We start from the raw sequence: 20316 nt of genomic DNA on the forward strand, positions 1-20316 counted from the left end.
TGGTTGTAACGTGACAAAATGTGGAAAATTTCAAGGGGTATGAATACTTTTTCAAGGAACTGTAAATCTGTATTACTGCATGATGATCTATTGGGTGAGTTCCCGTTAAACAGGACATGCATTTTTTGGGCAGCATCTGCAGACAACTTTCTGGAATCGGCTATCATTTTCCAGTAAGTTGCAAAGGGGAATATGTCGAATGAGTGTGCTAATTTTTGTTGCCTAGAGTAACCAGTTGGAATCCTTGCTTCATTTTCAAAACCAATTGGAATCTTTGCTTCATTTTCAAACCTTGCCCGAGCATTGGCATTGAGCTAAATAGTTGCTATAGACATCGAGTAAATTTTCTTCTAACATAATTTGCATATCAGTCCCATGTGCATATTTTTATGGCAAGAGGTGTCTACAAACATGAAGAAATGACAATCGTCTGCCACATCAGTCTCGGTGTTGTTTCCTTCTTTAAAGCTTATAGTAATAACTGCTTGCTGAATACATTTCTCTTCAATTTCCCTGTGCTAGAAACATGCTAACTGACATAAAATCCATTGATTGGAGATTATTAAGAACTGATAGACTACTTTGACCAACCTTGCTTCACTCAAGCCTTTACTATATCGTCATTTCCATTTGAAAATGTATAGTTCAATGTGGAGATGTCACCCAATCCTCATTGAAAGACATTGCAGCTGCTTGATAAATTGCTTGCTTTTATTTATGATGTGAATACAGATATAATGATATCAAACATAAATGCAGCTCTCTATTACTGTTATAAATGGTGGCATTTTATGTGACTTTGTGAAATGATTCAATTGCACCACTTGTTCTTTCAAGCCAATTTATTATATGGGTAGGCTCTAAGTAAATACTAAGAATGCTATAGTATCATAAAAATAAATATATCATTATCTGAGCACTTACTTTAACAGCAGCCATGTGTGTGTGCTAAAATCATACTATTGTTTAAAAATCTAAATTGCCAGTTGCCTCCTCTACTGCAAAAATCCTGGCAAAAGACACACAGGGGGTTATTTACTAAAGGCAAATCCACTTTGCACTGAAAGTGCACTTGGAAGTGCAGTCGTTGTAGATCGGAGGGGGACATGCAAGGAGAATAAAAAACAACATTTTAGCTTGCACATGATTGGATGATAAAATCAGCAGAGCTTCCACTCATTTCAGATCTACCCCTTAGATTTAGAGCGACTGCATTTCCAAGTGCACTTTCAGTGCAAAGTGCATTTGCCTTTCGTAAATAACCCCCACAGTGTAGTATAATTGTTAAAAGAAAGACAAATACTGATTATAAAAAAAACAATATACTACAAGATAGAGCGCAATCTCCTCTCCAGAGCCAACAATCTAAAGATACACTATAACCCTGCTTTTACTTTAATATGAGATCCCACTACTGATGTCCACAGATAATGGCTAGGGAGTGAATATAATGACTGAGTCTAGACCATCCAGCTCTGGATCCAGTAACACTCTTTGACCCTACTCAGTCACTGATGGACTTTTTCTTGATATACAGTAGAAATCATTGTAGATCACACATACTTGTTGTCTTACTGTAGATCCAGTAGCTCTTATTTAGTGTAATTGGTGTGAGTGTTTTAATAATTTTACACCAACTTTTGATTATCCACTGCATTTATTTAATTTGGGGGATTAGCGCTGCTTTCTATTGTTTATTATTTGTTGTGTGTATCTCACTTTAGCAGCAGCTTTTTGTTTTTGGGTATATATTTTTTAGTTTTACTCTATTTACTGTAATTGGTGACTGCTGGTTTTCTTGGATTCAGTATAGCACACCGGCCTTCCTCTAGTGCCTGGTACACACTATGAGATTATCGGACAAATGATCGTCCGTTTTTTTGGGGGTTTTTTTGCATGCCTCATATCGAAAATGAAGAGTTTACTAAAGTTACGAAAATTCTCGTACGACAGAATAAAAATAAGAAAGTGATACAATGTGTTGTAGTGTATTTGTATTTTTTTGTATTTTTGTATTTTTAAATGACAACTGTACTGCTTAAATGAAATTGTACGATCTGGTATCGTACAAGAAAAAATTTCATGCCTGTCCCATCAGATTGTCGAATTGTCGTGATCGGCTCTCGAAAGCTCTGTATTAACGATCAAATTATGGTATGATCACTTCGAAAGTGGTATTTTTTGTATGATTTTTTGATCGTGTGTACAGGCCTTAAGTCTGTAACTATTGTAGATCCTGCTTAGTCACTGATCGTTGTTTTATAGATACCGTAACCCTGGAAAATTCCATTTATTCTTCACTGGTCTTCCCCTGGATTTAATAACCCTTGTAAATCCCACTCAATCACTGCTGTTCTTCTTCTAGATCCAGCAGGACTCGGTAACCCTTTAGAGAACTCACTGAATAACTGCTGTTCTTATTTTAGATCCAGCAGGACCCAGTAACTCATGAAGAACCCACTCAGTCACTGCTGGGAATTCAGTAACCATTTTAGATCATAACTCAGTTACTGCTGGTCGTCTTCTAGATCCAATAACCCTTGTAGATCACACCCATACACCACTGGACTTCTTCTAGATCCAGTAACCCTTGTAGATCTTGTTCAGCTTCTAGTTCTAGTAACTCCTGTAGATCTCACTCAGTCACGTCTGGTCTTCTAGATCCAGTAACCCTTGTAGTCTTCTGTCAATCAACCTTTGAGGGTATCACAATATGTCTTTTTCCAGATGCTCGCAACTATGTCTTCAGCCTTTCCATAAACTCTCCATAAACAATAAGGCTCCATGCACATTGGCTTAAAAAACTTTGCTTCTACAGGAGTTTTGTGTTCTGCCGGTAGAAGCAGCTCAGTGTTATCCTAGGTGTCCATGCACATTAGGACGATTACAGGCATATTTATCAATGTTTAGAGGCAGGAAAAAAACCCTTCTGGTTTGCATTTATGATTGGAGCTTTCTGGTAGAAAAAAAAATGCAAAATTCTTAAACTCACCTAAACTGTGTACGAAAAACGCTCTACATAATTATTTTTTTCTGCCAGGGGAACTGGCATTTTTTTTAAGCCCAGTGTGCACGGAGCCTTAGACAGATGTCTGAATCTGCTGTTAGTTTCTTTAGTTATCCTGCATTACTTTTAATTGTAATAATCCCCACTTAGAAGAACCAGCTCCCATTTGTGCCAAGTACTGATCCCCCTCACTTCCCCCTAGTTCTCTTTCCCCTGCTCCCCCCCCCATCTCTGTCCCCCTTATTCATCCTTTTCTTTCTGCTCTTTTCCAACAGTTCCTCCAAAAATCTTGAATATCTCTTCAGACATTACAGTGAATGAGGGCAGCACAGTGATCCTGCAATGTTTAGCCACTGGCAGACCTGAACCTGCTGTGACATGGAAACACTATCATGAGAAATGTAAGTACAGCTTGTAAAGTGACTGTGGAAATTCCCAAGTTTCTGACACTGTATAATGTTGTTTTGCAGTTGGTTTATGTAGGCATAGTGCATGAGAGTATCCACTATGATAGATGATTGTTCATCATGATGGAAGGCAAATACTTCCTGATGCTTTTCTTAAAGAGGAGGGCCCATTAAAAAAAAAAAAATTAAAAGTCAGCAGCTACAAATACTGCAGCTGCTGACTTTTTGGACGCTTACCTGTCCCAGGGTCCAGCGATGCGGGGGTTCGAAACCCCGCTCGCCTCCTCCTCCGTTCGGTGGCGCCAGCATTGCAACTGTGGGCGCCGGGCTGTGGCTTCACGGCCGGGCACCCACTGCGCATGCTCGAGCGGTGCCACGCGCCGTGATTGGCCGCTCAGTCACCTGGGACCTGTAATGGGACCAGGTGATTGATAAGAGGGAGGGAGCAGAGCCGAGTCCTTCCTGTGCCGAGGGGGAAGTGATGTCACCAGCCCAGGCACTGAAAGAGGCAGACTACGAGGGACCCCCTAGCAACAGGCATTTAGAGGTGAGTTAAAAAAAAAAATTCCAAATGTTTTTTTTAATTTTTTTTTAGGAATTTTCATGCATTTTTTATTTTTTGGGTGGAACACCACTTTAAAGAGGAACTGAAGTCAGCTCACATAATTTGTAATAAAAACACCTTTGCCATTCTGAAGTTTCCCTTCAACCACTTTGCATATTATTTTATATAATAGGATTTTTATGTCATATTTACCTGTAAAATCCTTTTCTTTGAGTACATCATGGGACACAGAGTCAGGCTAATATTCATTACCTGCTGGGTTATACTCCATCATTAGGTGAATGGACACTGGTAGACCAAAGGTCTTCAGACAGGAAGTGATCCCCTATACAACCCCTTCCATACAGGAAGTACTTTAGTTTTGTAGCAAGCACTAAATCCTCAAAAAAGAGGGGAGGTATCTGTGTGTCCCATGATATACTCAAAGAAAAGGATTTTACAGGTAAGTATGACGTAAAAAATCCTATTTTCTTTTTCATACATCATGGGACACAGAGTCAGGCTAATGTTCATTACCTGCTGGGACGTCCCAGAACAATAGCTTTGAGGGGAGGGAGACACCCTGCCAAACAATAGCCATCATAACTTATACGTACACAGAAAAGCCGCATCCTCAGCTGCTCCAACATCCACTTAATAACATTTTGTGAACATATGCACTGATATGCACTGAAGACCAGGTAGCAGCCTTACAAATCTGAGCCACAGATACCTGATGGCAAAAAGCCCAGGAGGTTCCTACACCCCTGGTAGAATGAGCTCTCAACCTAAAGGGAGGAGCTTTATGTTTCAGACCGTAGGCCTGAATGACCAATTGACGGACCCAAATGGCAATGGAAGCTTTGGAAGCTGCCTGCCCCTTCTTGGGTCCTTTTGGTAAAACAAAAAACGAGTCTAATCCTCGGATCTCTGCAGATCTAGACAAATATACCTTGACTGCCCAGACAACGTCCAAAGAATGCAATAGTCTCTCTTCCGCCGACTGAGGCTGAGAGAAAAAAGAAGGCAAAATAATGTGTGAATATGAAGGGCCGACACCACCTTTGGCAAAAAGGATGGAACAGGTCATAACACGACTCTGTCATGGTGAAGGATCAAGTACGGTTCCCTGCATGAAAGGGCCGCCAACTCCGACATCCTTCTGGCCGAGGTGATAGCGATCAGGAAGGCTAGCTTGCATAATAGCAAGTCTAATGGAATTTCCTTTAATAGGGTCAAATGGTTGTTTCTGTAATACAGATAACACCAAGTTCAAGTCTCAAGGACAAATAGGTGACCTGATGGGGGGAAGCAAGCGAGTTGCCCCTTGCATAAAGGTTCGGATCAGTGAATGGGAGGCTAAAGGCCTTTGGAAGAATACTGATAGGGCCGAAACTTGACCTCTGATTGTACTCAAAGCCAATTTGATTTCCACAGCTGACTATAGAAAAGAGAGAATTCTCCCAATCACATATTTCCGAGGATGCCATTTGCTGGCTTCACACCAAGAAATATAAGTCTTCCAGACCTTATGATAAATCTTCCTAGTGATAGCTTTTCTAGCATTCACTAGGGTAGATACCACTGGTCCCGAGATGCCACGGTCCTTTAACACCCTGGCTTCAATAGCCATGCCATCAAATTTAGAGACTGTAAATTGGGGTGGAATATAGGACCTTGAGACAGTAGATCGGGGCGACGTGGAAGCGTCCATGGCCGTCTATTGTCAGTCTCAATCTGCAGGAACCAGGGACTTCTGGGCCAGGCTGGTGCCACCAGAATGACTGAAATCCCCTCTCTCCGAATCCTGCGCAAAAAATATGGAAGGAGAGGGACCGGAGGGAAAGCATAAACCAGGGAGTACTGGCTCCATGGAACTATCAGAGCATCTGCTCCAATTGAAAAACAACAGAAAGGGAGTTGGCGCTGTTCCATATGAAAAAAAAATATATATATATTAATGAATAATAAAGGTGTGAGTATACCTACTAGTAATATGTGTACCACCAATTGAGCATATATATATGTATATACATACATATAGTGGGTGTAAATTATGTGCAATTAAGCAAGGATAAATACTCTGAACCAAGTGATCATCAAAGTGACTAGTGCTTAGAAATTGATACAGGTAAAAATCAAAAAGGAAAATCAAAAAATTTATCTATAATTAACAACTGGTGTTAAATAGAATAGAATACCACCATTCCACAAAAAGCCACCATGTGATATATTCAAAGTATAAACATCATTTAACTAATAAGCATGTTGTTAAAATGATAAAAACGAATAAAAAGGTATATTTAAGTGTCCATATAAAGTGATGGAGTGCTTCTTCCAATTAGTGCAAGTTTATCCAACAGTAAACAGTGAATGTGCCAAAACGAGTAACGTTGCTCCCCTCTTGTGCCTTCACTCACCAGAGCGCTTCACCCCTGCAGGGGTACAAGCATGAAGTGTAGATGATACGGATCCCAATCTCAAAGCTCGTTCCCAGCATCGGAGCGAAAAGAATCATCCACGGTCGGGAGGGAAGGAGACTCCAATGTCTCCCTTCTGCACTCGAAAGAGTTGAGGTTCTGAATAGAGGACGTGATTTTATTACGAGCACGGAGTGCAGAGGAAATGTCTGGCGGCGGCCGCTGATGGAGCGGAGAGAGAGAGAGCTGTGTCCGGCGGGCTGGACGGAGCTGCTGTCTGGGGAAGTTAGAAGCGCACGAGAGAACTTAGCCGGGTCACCTGAGGCGGCAATGCCAAAGCAACGGAACTCCTTCACCAACGTCTCACTAGGCCTGCCTCAGCCTGCTTGCTTACAGAGAACAGCGCCATATGGAATGGATGTTTTTCATATTGAGATTGGGTCCCATTTTGATGGGACTCTTTGTATAGGGAGGCAGCAGTTCCTTACTTCCTAAGCGTGGATTTCCCTAATACATTTCATCTGCTCCAATTGCCAGAGGGTCTCTTGTTCAAGACACAAACTGCTGTAGTTTGTTGTTGAACCTGGATGCCAATAGGTCGACCTCTGGTTATCCCCAATGTTGGAAAATTTCCTGGAACACCTCTGGGTGCAGGGACCATTCCCCCGGGCAGATCTGCTGGTGGCTGAGATAATCTGCCTTCCAGTTCTCTACTCTGGGGATATGGACTGCCGATATTATTGGCACATGTCCCTCTGCCCAATCTAGTATGTAGGTCACCTCCTTCAGAGCTGAATGACTCCTGGTACCACCTGGGTGGTTTATATAGGCCACTGCCATGGCATTGTCGGACTGAACCCTGCAGAAGCAGTCCTGAAGCTCCACCATTAAGGATCATAGGGCTAGACGTACTGCCCGTAATTCTAGGACATTGATGGGCAGGGTCTGCTCTGTCCCTGACAATTTCCCCTGGGCTGTGAGCCCATTTAGGGTCGCTCCCCAGCCTGAGAGACTGGCATCTGTAGTCAGTACTCTTCAAGTTACCGGGAGAATGGATTTTCTCTTTTGCAGGTTCGGATCCTGCAATCACCAGCTTAGGCTTAAACATGCCTGAGGAGATAAGCACATTGGATTATCCAGGGCATTTCTTCCTCTCTTCCAAGCCAACAAGATGTCTTGTTGTAAAGGCCTGGAATGGAACTGGGCATAGGGCACTGCCTTAAAGGAGGATACCATCCTCCCTAGAAGACTCATACAGAGCCGAATGGAGGGTTGTCTGGTGCCCCTTATCTGACGCACCTGATCCTTCAGGGCACAGATCCTTACGGTTGGCAAAAATACTCTTGTTTGGACCATGTTTAGAATTAGACCTAAATATTTTAGACTTTGAGCTGGTCTCAAGGCTGACTTTTTGGTATTTATGATCCAGCCTAAGCTTTTCAAATACCTCACTGTGTATATTATGCTCTGTTCTAGAGCCTGTACTGAGTGATCTCTGAGCAGGAGGTCGTCCAGATACCCAAGCACCAGGATCCCTTGGGCCCTTAAAAGACCCAGTACTGGTGCTAGGACCTTTGTGAACACCTGGGGAGCTGTAGCAAGCCCGAAGGGTAGAGCCACAAACTGAAAATGACGTTCCTCTACTGCAAAATGTAGTAACCTCCGATGAGGCTGAAAGATAGGTACGTGTAAGTATGCGTCCTTTATATCGATGGAGGCTAAAAAGTCTCCCCTCTAGAGTGAGGTTACTACTGAGTGGACACACTCCATTCGAAAGGATTGTATCAATAGATACTTGTTCAGGGACCTTAGGTCCAAAATGGGCCTTGTGTCCCCGTTTGGTTTCTGAACTGTAAACAGGTTTGAGTAAAACCCTGTGCCCCTTTCGGATACCGGAACCTCTACAATCACTCCTTGATGCACTAGATGATGTAGTGCCTAAAGCAATACGTTTCTTTTCGGAGTATCCGAGGGAACGTTGGATCTTAGAAACCTCTGAGGGGGCACCCCGTAACTCCAGCTTGTAACCGCGAGATATAATTGAGGTGACCAACTCGTCCTGAATTGTTGTTTTCCAAATGTCTGCAAAGTGCAGCAGCCTTCCCCCCAACCGATGGAGTAGGGGCGTCCCCTCAAAAGGAGGGCTTGATGCTGAGTTTAGAAGAATTTTGGACCCAGGGCTTTTTCTGGACCTGGCCTTGCAGCTTTCCCCTGGCCCTGGCACCCTGTTGGCGGTGGACCGCCCTGACGCTGAGACGTTTGAGGAAGCAGTCCCTGGGTTTTTAAACGAGGGACGTTTGGTGCTTTTGTTCACAGGAAGTAGAGAATTCTTCCCTCCGGAAATCTTTTGGATATATTTGTACAAATGATCACCAAATAAATGTTCCCCATGGAACGGGAAACCTGCCAATAACTTTTTAAAAGGAAGCTCGGCTGACCAGTTCTTAAGCCATAAAAGGCTGCGCATATGTACAGACAAGAAAGCCAGACGAGAAACCTGCTGTATTGAATGCTTTAAAGCATCAACAGCAAAACACAGTGCTCAAGGAATATCTGTCTTACTTTCAGGTAGATCATCCTCCTGGTTAGGCCTATCTGGCTGTTTTAAAATAGATAAATAAATGCAGCACTAGCAAATATGTGAATAAGTGCAAAAAAGAATGATTGAAAACTGTTGCAGCTGCTGTATATAAGTGCTAAGACTTCATATATGTTTGAACAAATGAATACAGCGCTAGCAACTAAAACACACTCAAAAAATAAATAAATAAATCTGTGGCAAAATTGGAGAATGCAAATATCACTAAAATGATATGGATGTGATCAAAATTGCACTGTGTGCTATACTAGAGCAAGTGACATAAAAATAAAAATTATAAAAAATATATATGTCTGTATATATGGAAAAACTGCTAGCAACTAAAAGATATAGCGTCAGCATTAACAATATGTGATTAAAATATTTTATCAAACACACATGAAGTGATATAATCCGGGATGGATGTGCACATTCCCTAAGAGAAAGCCCACTGGTCAGCGATAGCAGGCTTTCAGCTCTTCAGCCTAAATAGAATACACTCAGTCACCTGAAATGTTGCAGTTTCTACAAGCAAATAAGATGGGACCTGGATTATTGTCAATGGGATAAAGGCTTGAGGATAGAGGTCATCATATTCCACCCAAAAAATAGAAGGAAAAGAACATGGTGAAGTAGCATAGGGAAATTGATCAGGCGTGCATAATAGCGATACTCACAAAATGGAGGCTGCAAACAGGCATTCAGAATGTTTCAGCGATTGCCGCTGTGATAGCGTGCGTTCCACAGAAAACAGCGTCACTGGTTAGAATGTGAGCTGGATATTGCGTCAACACGTTTCGCCCCTCCTCCAGGGCGTCATCAAAGACATAACATCCAGCCCACAAATGATCAAATTTATATGTAACGTCAGACAAACTCCTCCCAAGGAGAAAGAAGTGACAGCCAATCAAGGCTAGTGGGTGTGTATTGTCCACCTCTTCCTGATTCATCATATCCTGTTACAACTCCAATAGACTTTATTAACAAAACGACAAGAACACAACATTCTTGTCATGAATAGAAAAACATTTGAAAACATGTAAATTTGAATACAAATATAAATATAAGACAAATTAGTAATAGGTCTCAAATATAATTGCCTACAAACAATAAATAAAAATGGAATGTATAAAAAATTAATATAAATTGAAAAATATGTAAAAATATATTAAAAAATATATAAAAAAATATTTAAATTATGAAATTTTTTTTTTTTTAAATAATTAGAAATATTGTGAAACTCTACAAGAATATGAAGCAGTTACCAATTAGATAAAAAACAATTGAGATCCAGCTCAATATTGAGGCCATAGGGGCTCAAAGTACATAACCTGTGGATCCATTGGGTCTCATTCTGGGAAATGGCCCTTCTAAGATTAGAGCCTTGCCAGTGTTTCTCAACTCTGTCAATCCCACAGAACGTGAGCACACTGGGATCCCTATTGTGAAACAACCTAAAGTGGTTAGAAAGACCATGATGTTTGTATCCTTTCCTAATCCTATTAACATGCTCTCTAAGTCTGACACTTGTCTAGTAGTCCTCCCCACATACTGTAGGTTGCACGGACAAGACAGAAGGTATGTGACATGTGTCGTACTGCATGTAATGAACTTTTTGATCTCAAAAGATCTCCCTTCTGATAGAGAACTAAAATGGGTGATTTTTTTCTTACGGAATCTGGAGGTCCTACACATCATACATCTGCCACAGCTGTAAAACCCAGTTCTATCTAAAAAAGTACATAATTTCTTCGGGAGGTTTACAACATTATGTGCCAGTTGAAGCCTAAGCGTGGGTGGCTTAGTATAAATAAATTCAGGCTGAGTTGGCAGGATCTTGGATCTCAATTGTTTTTTATCTAATTGGTAACTCCTTCATTTTCTTGTAGAGTTTCACAATATTTCTAATTATTTTTTTTAATTTCTTTTTCATAATTTAAATATTTTTTGATATATTTTTTAATATATTTTTACATATTTTTCAATTTATATTAATTTTTTATACATTCCATTTTTATTTATTGTTTGTAGGCAATTATATTTGAGACCTATTACTAATTTGTCTTATATTTATATTTGTATTAAAATTTACATGTTTTCAAATGTTTTTCTATTCATGACAAGAATGTTGTGTTCTTGTCGTTTTGTTAATAAAGTCTATTGGAGTTGTAACAGAATATGATGAATCAGGAAGAGGTGGACAATACACACCCACTAGCCTTGATTGGCTGTCACTTCTTTCTCCTTGGGAGGAGTTTGTCTGATGTTACATATAAACTTGATCATTTGTGGGCTGGATGTTATGTCTTTGATGACGTCCTGGAGGGGGGCGAAACGCGTCGACGCAATATCCGGCTCACGTTCTAACCAGTGACGCTGTTTCCTGTTTTCTGTGGAACGAACGCTATCACAGCGGCGATCGCGGAAACATTCTGAATGCCTGTTTGCAGCCTCCATTCTGTGAGTAGCACTATTATGCGCGCCTGATCAATTTCCCTACGGTACTTGACCATGTTCTTTTCCTTCTATTTTTTTGGATGGAATATGATGTCCTCTATCCTCAAGCCTTTATCCCATTGACAACGATCCAAGTCCCATCTTATTTGCTTGTAGAAACTGCAACATTTCAGGTGACTGAGTGTATTCTATTTAGGCTGAAGAGCTGAAAGCCTGCTATCGCTGACCAGTGGGATTTCTCTTAGGGAATGTGCACATCCATCCCGGATTATATCACTTCATGTGTGTTTGATATAATATTTTAATCACATATTGTTAATGCTGATGCTATATCTTTTATTTGCTAGCGATTTTTCCATATATACAGACATATATATTTTTTATAATTTTTATTTTTATGTCTCTTGCTCTAGTATAGCACACAGTGCAATTTTGATCACATCCATATCATTTTAGTGATATTTGCATTCTCCAATTTTGCCACAAATTTATTTATTTATTTTTTGTGTTTTAGTTGCTAGCGCTGTATTCATTCGTTCAAACTATCCGGCCGTTTGACTTGATCCTTTATGGACTGGCAAATACCAATTGCTGTAACAGCTGGCTGAATAGCTGAACTGGCCAAGGAAAAGGAAGCTTTTAATAATAATTCCAATTTCTTGTCAAGCCCTGTGCGTTATCTACCGAACAAGTTAAGTTCTTGTTTAAGGAAGAGACTGCTGCATCTACGGCTGGCATGCTTAATTTTTTAACAAACTTTTCATCCATGGGATATAAAAGGGAAAACCTTTTAGGAGGCAAAAATGTCCTGTCAGGATGTTCCCAATCAGCATACACCGCCTGTTCCAACAGGGGGTGTAGCGGGAAAGTCTGTTCGACCTGAAAAGGTCTCAGAGGTCCCAAAGAGGACCAGGGGGGCTCAGTCACCTCTGCAAGAGGCAACTTAAAGGCAGAACAAATCATTTCGGTCAGAGTCAGGGCCAGAAACCTCTGCAACTGAGAGGCAGACATCAACTGGATATCTTTTTGTCCAGATTGCTCAGAAGCAGACTCATCTGCCGGGCATTCCACTGAATTCTGAGCTTCAAGCTCTTCCCCATGCTCAACCCATTCCTGCTCCAAATGAGGAAACTTCGGGGAGGGGGATCTGTCACGCTTCCTGCCATCCTGCGGGATGGAGGCAAGCATGCTGGCAATCCTGTGCTCTAACCCGGCTAGGGCTGAGGACATTTCATCCTTAGTGATAAAGGGCGAAGCAGCAGCGTTGACTGTAGGCACAATACCAGATAGGCGCATCGGCTCAGATTGCCCGGAAGCCTCTGGTCTTTCAGAGGATACAACACTAGGGATACGACTAGGTTCATCAGGAACTACTGATGACGTAGGTGTGCCCTTCCCTGTGGTGTTAGTCCCACTCCTCTTTTTGAAAGACATTTAATGCCTGCAAACAAAGAGTACTTGCTTGTAATTAAAACACATCAAAAGGGAGACCCTTTAATAGGGCTCACCAAGCCCCTATGCAGCAATCCTGCTTTAGCCTTTAGCCTGCCAAGCAACACCTGGTGACTCACGTGACCCGGGTAAGGAGAAATGAACCACTACAAGTGTCTGTTCAGAGCCTGCTCTGTGACCCACAGCTGCCTTCTGGAAGCATCACATGCTTGGCATACACAGCTTAAATAAGCTGGGTGTGCGTCGGAACGTTCTATACGTGCGTGCGTACGCGACTATTCGCATACGACGCAAATTTTCGTGCGCCCAGATAAAGGCTACGGTGTATGTGTGGCGAATCCGCGTGCGCCATGGCCGCCAAACAAACTGCTGAGCCCAGCGGCGCTCTTGCGAACGCACATGCGCCATGGCGAACCAAGGCAAAATGGCGCACCGTAATGTGCCATCGTACAGGTAAAAAACAGCCAGACACAAGCAAAAAAGGTACACTTTGCAAACACCCACAGCTAGCCCAGAACTCCCCCGTATGGTTACTGCACACAGGTGTCCAGCCTTTAGCTAGCTTGATTGATTGTTACAATCACTGGGACACCCCATAATAATAAAATAAAGGGGTTTCACTTACCCGTCCAGGCGCAGGGCCACTTAGAAACGAAGGACCCAATCTTCACCCTTCACGGCGGGTTCCTGTCACTTGGACCCTCAAGGGCTGGGTACCCTTTCATATTTAGGGTCCACTCCCTTGGACCTGTACAACACCCTGCAGGAAATGCCTTAGCAATGTAGTGTCCAGGATTTCCACTCTGCAGGGTCCAGTGCCCGGAGGCCACATTACAGGCAAAACCTCGCAGGATCTTGAGTCTTCTTTGTGAGGCTCGGGTACCATTTATCTAAGCATAAAAGCCTGTGTTAAATGGATCCGATGGGTCAATCCCTTGATTCGTTTTTGGAACCGTTTGTGGGACTAGAGACCTGGAGCTCAGAGAGCTCAACAAACCGTGCCATCCACCTTGCAGACACTGGTAAAAAACGAAAGTACTTCCTGTATGGGAGGGGTTATATAGGGGACCACTTCCTATCTGAAGACCTTTGGTCTACCAGTGTCCATTCACCTAATGATAACTGGTCTCCAGTAGCAAGGCGGATGGTCCCTTTGTGGCGGCAGCTTCCCCTCTACCTCCGACCACGACTGGTTCCCCGGCCGGTGGAACTGTTACTTCTGGTTGGACTACAAGCCCGCAGTCCCAACCCTGCTCTACTTCTAGATAGGTTCTCAGCTAGCCTAGCAACCAGATGCCCCCGGGATAGGCCTTAGGTTTCTGGCAATACAATACATGTCCACCCAGACAGCTGTCCAGGTGGCACAGAACCCCGATCACCTGACTCCACCCAAATAAATAGGCTCTACCAGCAGGCCAAGGGACCCAAGAAGATCCCTACCCATTGGCTGAGACACCCCATTAATTCCAAATCTGTCCTTGCAATGCCCTTGTCTTATTTAATGTCACCAGATACCCGGCCATCTAGCGACAGAAGAGAGAAGTGCAGCAATTTAAGAATTAGGGCGAAATCAATTGACCTCCTAACAATTGACCAAGGCAACTATCACTTGGTAAATACATTTAATAGCAACCCTGCCTAAACATCAGGATGCTACATGCTTATGAATAAACACAATGTCACTGTGTGAAACGTGTCTACCTGATGCACTTGCTACTATCCTGTGATGTGTGACTCTTTGAATTTTTTGGAAGAGGAATAAAAGGACTTTTATTAATCCAGTGTGCAGCCACACTTTTCTTCAAGTCTAGTTATAGCTTGGCAAGTCATTTTCAAACTTGCAGCACAATTGTTTGCTATATGGGATGCAAAGTGTCCCTGAGTATTCACTTGTCTGTGCTGGGACCTCCTTTAAGCGCAGTCACAGCATTTCTTCGCACTAGGATATAACTTCTGTCCCTCTGTAAACAGACAAAAATACCCAAGTCCATGAGTAAAGATCCCTTTTCCAAGGTCCAGACAGCAGCTTGTCTCCCAGCTCCCCTGTGAGCCTCTTCAGTTATCTCTGTTCAGCACAGTACCCTTTAAGCATTACTCCAGCTCTAACTTGGTTTCCAATGCCCTCAACACATAGCACATCCTAAGGTCTGGCTTAGACAGCAGTCGTCACACTTTGTACCCTTCCAGGAGGAGAGCCCCAGGGGAAATAGATTGCTGGAAAAGTGTTCCCAAACATTTATCACCTCCCTAGACCCAGCCTCTGAACAACACCATCAGGGATTGAGTCAGATAAATATTCATGACCTAGCGGTTATTCCTTTCCACACTGATTATTTGAACCTCCTTACAGCAAAAGGCTGAATCAATCAACCCAACAGGCTTAAAGCCTACAGAACCCCAAATAAGTAAATGACAACTCAGGCTGGTTACAGCCCAACCTAAGAATGACGCTTGTCCCCATCTCCTGTGACCTTTCCTATTTTGAGGGATCTGTCCCCCCTGAAATGAGAATCTCCAGCATTGTCCATTCTCCTTGGTATCCCAGCAGCCTACAGTAAATGCACAGTGCAGGCAACCACTCAGCAATTGTCCTGTGTAGTGGTCAAGGCATGCAATCTGTGTTGACCATTGCACAGGGCGATTGCTGAATGGATGCCTTGGCTGTGCACTTACTGTGGGCTGCAAGATGTTTACACTGCACTGTGGAAGCCAGGCAGAAAAACTTGGGGGGCCTGCATACATGAAAAGCACAGGCAAAGAGAAGGGGGAAGGAATGGATGCCAGACTATCATGTAAGCCAGCTGCAAAGGGCAAGGTAGAATATCTTAAAATTACTGTGCTGCAGCTGAACGTATTGCACCACCTTTGCACTATGTGCATTACTTGATCAAGACCTCTGCAATCTGTTTATTATGTACTCTTGACTCCTGAATTCTGTGCATTAATTACTTTTGATCTCTACAATATGTATGTTATCTCCTCCTGAGTGCATTATATATTCCTAATCTCTGCACACTGTGGGGTTGATTTACTAAAGACAAATACACGGTGCACTTTGAAAAGTGCAGTTGCACTCTGCAAGAGCAGTTACTCCGAAGCTTATTAAATGAGCAAAAGCTCTGCTGACCTCCATCATCCAATCATGTGTAAGAAAAAATTCTGTTTTTTTTTTTTTTATTTTCCTTGCATGTGATTGGGTACTTTTTGCATAGTGAAGCCTTGCCTCATTTACTAAGCTCTGGAGCAACTGCACTTGCAAAGTGCACAGTCTATTTGCCTTTAGTAAATCAACCCCTGTATGTTACATCCTCCTGACCTCTTCAGTCGGTGTTTTACACCCTACAGAACTCTGCCCTCTGTGCCTTACACCCTCCTGACATCTGCACTTTGTGCCTTACACCCTCCTGACATCTGCACTTTCTGCTTTACACCCTCCTGACATCTGCACTTTGTGCCTTACACCCTCCTGACATCTGCACTTTGTGCCTTACACCCTCCTGACATCTGCACTTTCTGCCTTACACCCTCCTGACATCTGCACTTTGTGCCTTACACCCTCCTGACATCTGCACTTTCTGCCTTACACCCTCCTGACCCCTGCACTCTCTGTTGCACCATCCTCAACTCTGCACTCTTTACGTTTCACTCCTCTGACCTTTGCACTTTTTGTGTTGCACCCTCCTGACCTCTGCAATCTGGGCATTATACCCTTCTGACCTCTGCAATCAGTACTTTAAATACTTCTGACCAGGGCTTTTTTTCAGCGGGAACGTGGGAGAACGCAGTTCCGGCACCTCCAGCACCAAATGTATGTAATAGCAAGGGATGTGGTGGAGGGTCTATTGATGCTGTCTGCTGGGTGATTTATGATCACTGGTGAGTATCTGTATTTGTGTGAGGGTCTATTATTGCTTGTGGGGGATCAGTTGTTGCTAGGGGGGGTGTCTTATGGTGCTTGTAGGGATCTACTGTTTAGGGAGAGGTCTAATCTTGCTGGCTGCTGTAGGGTATATTAATGCTGACCGCTGGGAGATCTGTTGATGCTGCTGGGGGGGGGCTGGGTCTAATGTTACTAGGGTGGATCTTTTGTTGCTGAGGGTGGTATTTTGTTGTGGATAGTCCATTGTTTCTGTGTGGGGGTTCTATTGTTGTGTGGAGAACTATTGTTGTTGGGGTCTATTGTTGCTGGGGGGAACTATTGTTACTGGGGTGGGGACCATTGTTGCTGGGGGAGTCTATTGTTGTGTGAGGGATCTATTGTTGCTGGGGTGGGGTCTATTATTGCTGGGAGGGGAATTTTTGTTGCTTGGGAGGACCTATTGTTGGGGTGGGGTCTATTATTGGTGGGAGGGGAATCTATTGTTGCTTGGGAGGATCTATTATTACTGGGGTTGGGTCTATTGTTGCTGGCTCCATTGCATCAATTTTTACTGCTTTTCTTGTTATTAGACAAGAACAAATTCCATACAAATTATTTAGAAAATGATACTTGGGGCAGTACTGGGAGGTGGGTAGGGGGTGGAATCAAGGGACAGTGCTGGAGGTGGGTAGGGGGCGGAGACAAGGGGGGGGACTCAGAAGGGGGGAGTTCTTGCACCTATTCTCTGAGAAAAAAAGCCCTGCTTCTGACCATTGCACTTTGTGCATTACACACTGCTGACCCCTGCACTCAATACATTACACACTCCTGACCCATAGTAGACCAATATTTTATTTAACCATACCAGTTTGAGCCCCCCTCACTGTTACCACAATCTGGCCACTCCCACAGTTTACTGCCAAGCAGTAAGCGTGCCACATGATTTCTGTGTTCGTGGTGCCCAGCTGTTGCAGACCATATTAAAAATAGGGGTGTGATTTTTTTGGGGTGGCTACAAATGGCGTGTGACTTTGTGGGTGTGGTTTAAAAGTAGGTGTGGTCCATACATGTCTCTAGGGATTTCATTCTGAAAATCTGCTAACCGTAGCCCAGCGAAAACACACACTAAATTTAGATAGAGACACAGCTGCATAAGACAACACTTATCTAGGTGGCTATTGTGATGGATTTAATTATCTTCCATAATGTCCAAATCTGACAGATATCAGTGTAAAGACAATTGAAGTAAATGCGGAGAAGTTGCATACGTTTTTCAATGCAGCACCCAAAAAAAGGTCCTTGCGCACAGGCTGCTGAACCTGCTCTATGTAGATGCTGACGTCTTCCCCCACCTGCGCGGCCCACGTGCAGTAACCAGCCTTCAATTAAGAAGAGTGGCTGTGCGCTGCTGTACTCGGCTATAGGGATGTGCTATCATAAGCATAAATGCAGCATATGGGTGTATGCAAAAAATAGAAAACTATCTATTCTTTGCCTATGCCTATAAGCTGTACTCGTGTTTATGATAGCACCACTGTATACTCAAATACAGCAGCACACAGATATTAATGTCTATAGGAGGCTGTATACTGCACCAGTGCTGCCTAGGCAAGGGAAAGATGTTGGTATTTACGTTGAATAGCTAAGCACCCCTATGTGCAAGGAACCATACAATTACAACTTTTAAGTCATGTTTTCTAACTGGACACCAGGGTGAACTGCCCCCGGACTGGCTGACTATTATCACAGAAGCTCTAATCTTTCCCTGTGAGTATTCCGCACATACTGTATATGAGCATCTTTGGTCTCAAACTGGATGCCATGAGCAGCTTAGATATCACACTGAGTCATAGACGTGTGCAAATGGTGTGCTGGGTGTGCCTGGGCACATCCTAATCTCCCTGTTTGGTGCCAATTCCCCCTGCGTCCTGACATCCCCCGCCTTTCCCCTGCAGTGCTGCCAGCTTTGTTCCTCTCCCACTGGCTACTGCAGGGGATATTTGGGTTTCCACCTGTCTGGGATTCACCCGGACAGTTCGGGTTTGGAATCATGCGTCCGGGTATCAGACTGCTTGAAATTCAGACACATGATTCAGACTGGACTATGGCTTCCCAGCAGGGTTGCTGGCTGCAGTTGTCTAAGCTGAGAGTGTGTGTTACACTCTTTCATACTGCCCAAAGCCAACACTAACAACCCCCCCCCCCCTTAAACACACAGACAGGAGAGGAGAGAGGGCTTGATCTGCACCTCTTCCTCCCGCCCCTACCCCTCTGTGTCTGACCACACTCCAATCCCCGGCACTGTGCCTCAGAAAAAGAAAGTGGGGGCCAGAAATTTGAAGTCCAGCAGCCTCAGATACATCTGGATCAGAATTGCTGACTGCCAAGTGGTGAGTAAGATCACATCCATCCCTGTCTGTGATTGAAGTCACCCCCCTTCTCTCTCCTTCCTCTGAGTGAGTACAATAAGATAAATCAGGGTTCTCAGATCACCCCTTACATCAGAGTTCCCCTTTACACCAGAGGCCACAGTGTTCCCCCTTACATGAGAGTCCTCACCGTACATCAGAGTACTCAGTGTTCCACCTTACATCAGAGTTCTCTCTGTACATCAGAGTTCTCAGTGTTCCCCCTTACATCAGAGTCCTCTCTGTACATCAGAGTTCTCAGTGTTCCCCCTTAAATCAGGGTTCCCAGATCATCCCTTTATTAGAGTCCCCAATGTTCTCCCTTACATCAGAGTCTGCAGAGTCCCCCCTTAGAAGGAAAGGGATCTCTGCAAGTTCAGATGTAAAAGGGGAACTCTGTGGACTATGATGTAAAGGGGGTCTCTTTTAATTAACTTCATATGATTATACATGTTATTTAATAGCAAAATATATGTATATTATACTATTTAAAAAAAAAATTGTTGTGTGCTGCTAAGGTGTTTGGGTTTTACTTGAAGAAAAGGTGGCAACCCTAGGTAAGTTTCAGGATGGATAAATGAATGAGTGAATGAATACAGTGAGTGATCTGTACCGATCGCTCCTGTGTTCATTCTTAACTGAAGCATAGTAAACTATGCTTCAGTCTGTGAATGAACAAGAAGCCACTCAGCAAAGAGCACTTCCCATTTGTTCACTGTCCAGTGCAGCTGAGGCTGCAGAGAGGGACTGGGGAAGCTCTGTCCTCAGTCCCTTTCTCCTTGTTTAGACCCTTGATATTTCACCTTTGGTCTACCAGTGTCCATTCACCTGGAGATGAAGTATAACCCTATATGCTCCGTGGCATCTGGCTGATCGAGATCCCTAGATGAGAACTGGATATCGTGGATGACCTTCTCTGACCGTCAGTGAGTCCCAGAGATGAGGTGGACCATTTGACCCTGCAGATGGCTAGATCTGCAAGTGTTTGTGACCTCGCTAGCAATGCAAGGTTCACATTATATGGTAAGAGTCCTAATTTACAGAGTGATTTTCACAGGAAGAGTTGCCTGTTTTTTCTTGGTGGTGGAACTTCTTGGATCACAATATCTTGTTGGATTTAGAATGTTGGGAACATTCTTGTACCTTCTAGAACTTTTATTTTTAAAAGACGGAGAGTTGGTCTG

At 43.3% G+C, this 20316-nt stretch overlaps 1 protein-coding gene across 2 annotated transcripts in view; it reads left to right on the forward strand.

The window, feature by feature from the left end:
* Window positions 1-20316, forward strand: part of LOC141111222 (opioid-binding protein/cell adhesion molecule homolog) — a 676299-nt gene that overhangs the window by 626068 nt on the left and 29915 nt on the right. For both annotated transcript variants that reach the window (XM_073603349.1, XM_073603348.1), the window contains exon 4: window positions 3283-3408. In XM_073603349.1, coding sequence (XP_073459450.1) covers window positions 3283-3408 — 126 coding nt within the window. The remainder of the gene's footprint in view (window positions 1-3282; window positions 3409-20316) is intronic.

The sequence above is a fragment of the Aquarana catesbeiana genome, linkage group LG10 (assembly GCF_042186555.1).
Source record: "Aquarana catesbeiana isolate 2022-GZ linkage group LG10, ASM4218655v1, whole genome shotgun sequence".
Lineage (NCBI taxonomy): Eukaryota > Metazoa > Chordata > Amphibia > Anura > Ranidae > Aquarana > Aquarana catesbeiana.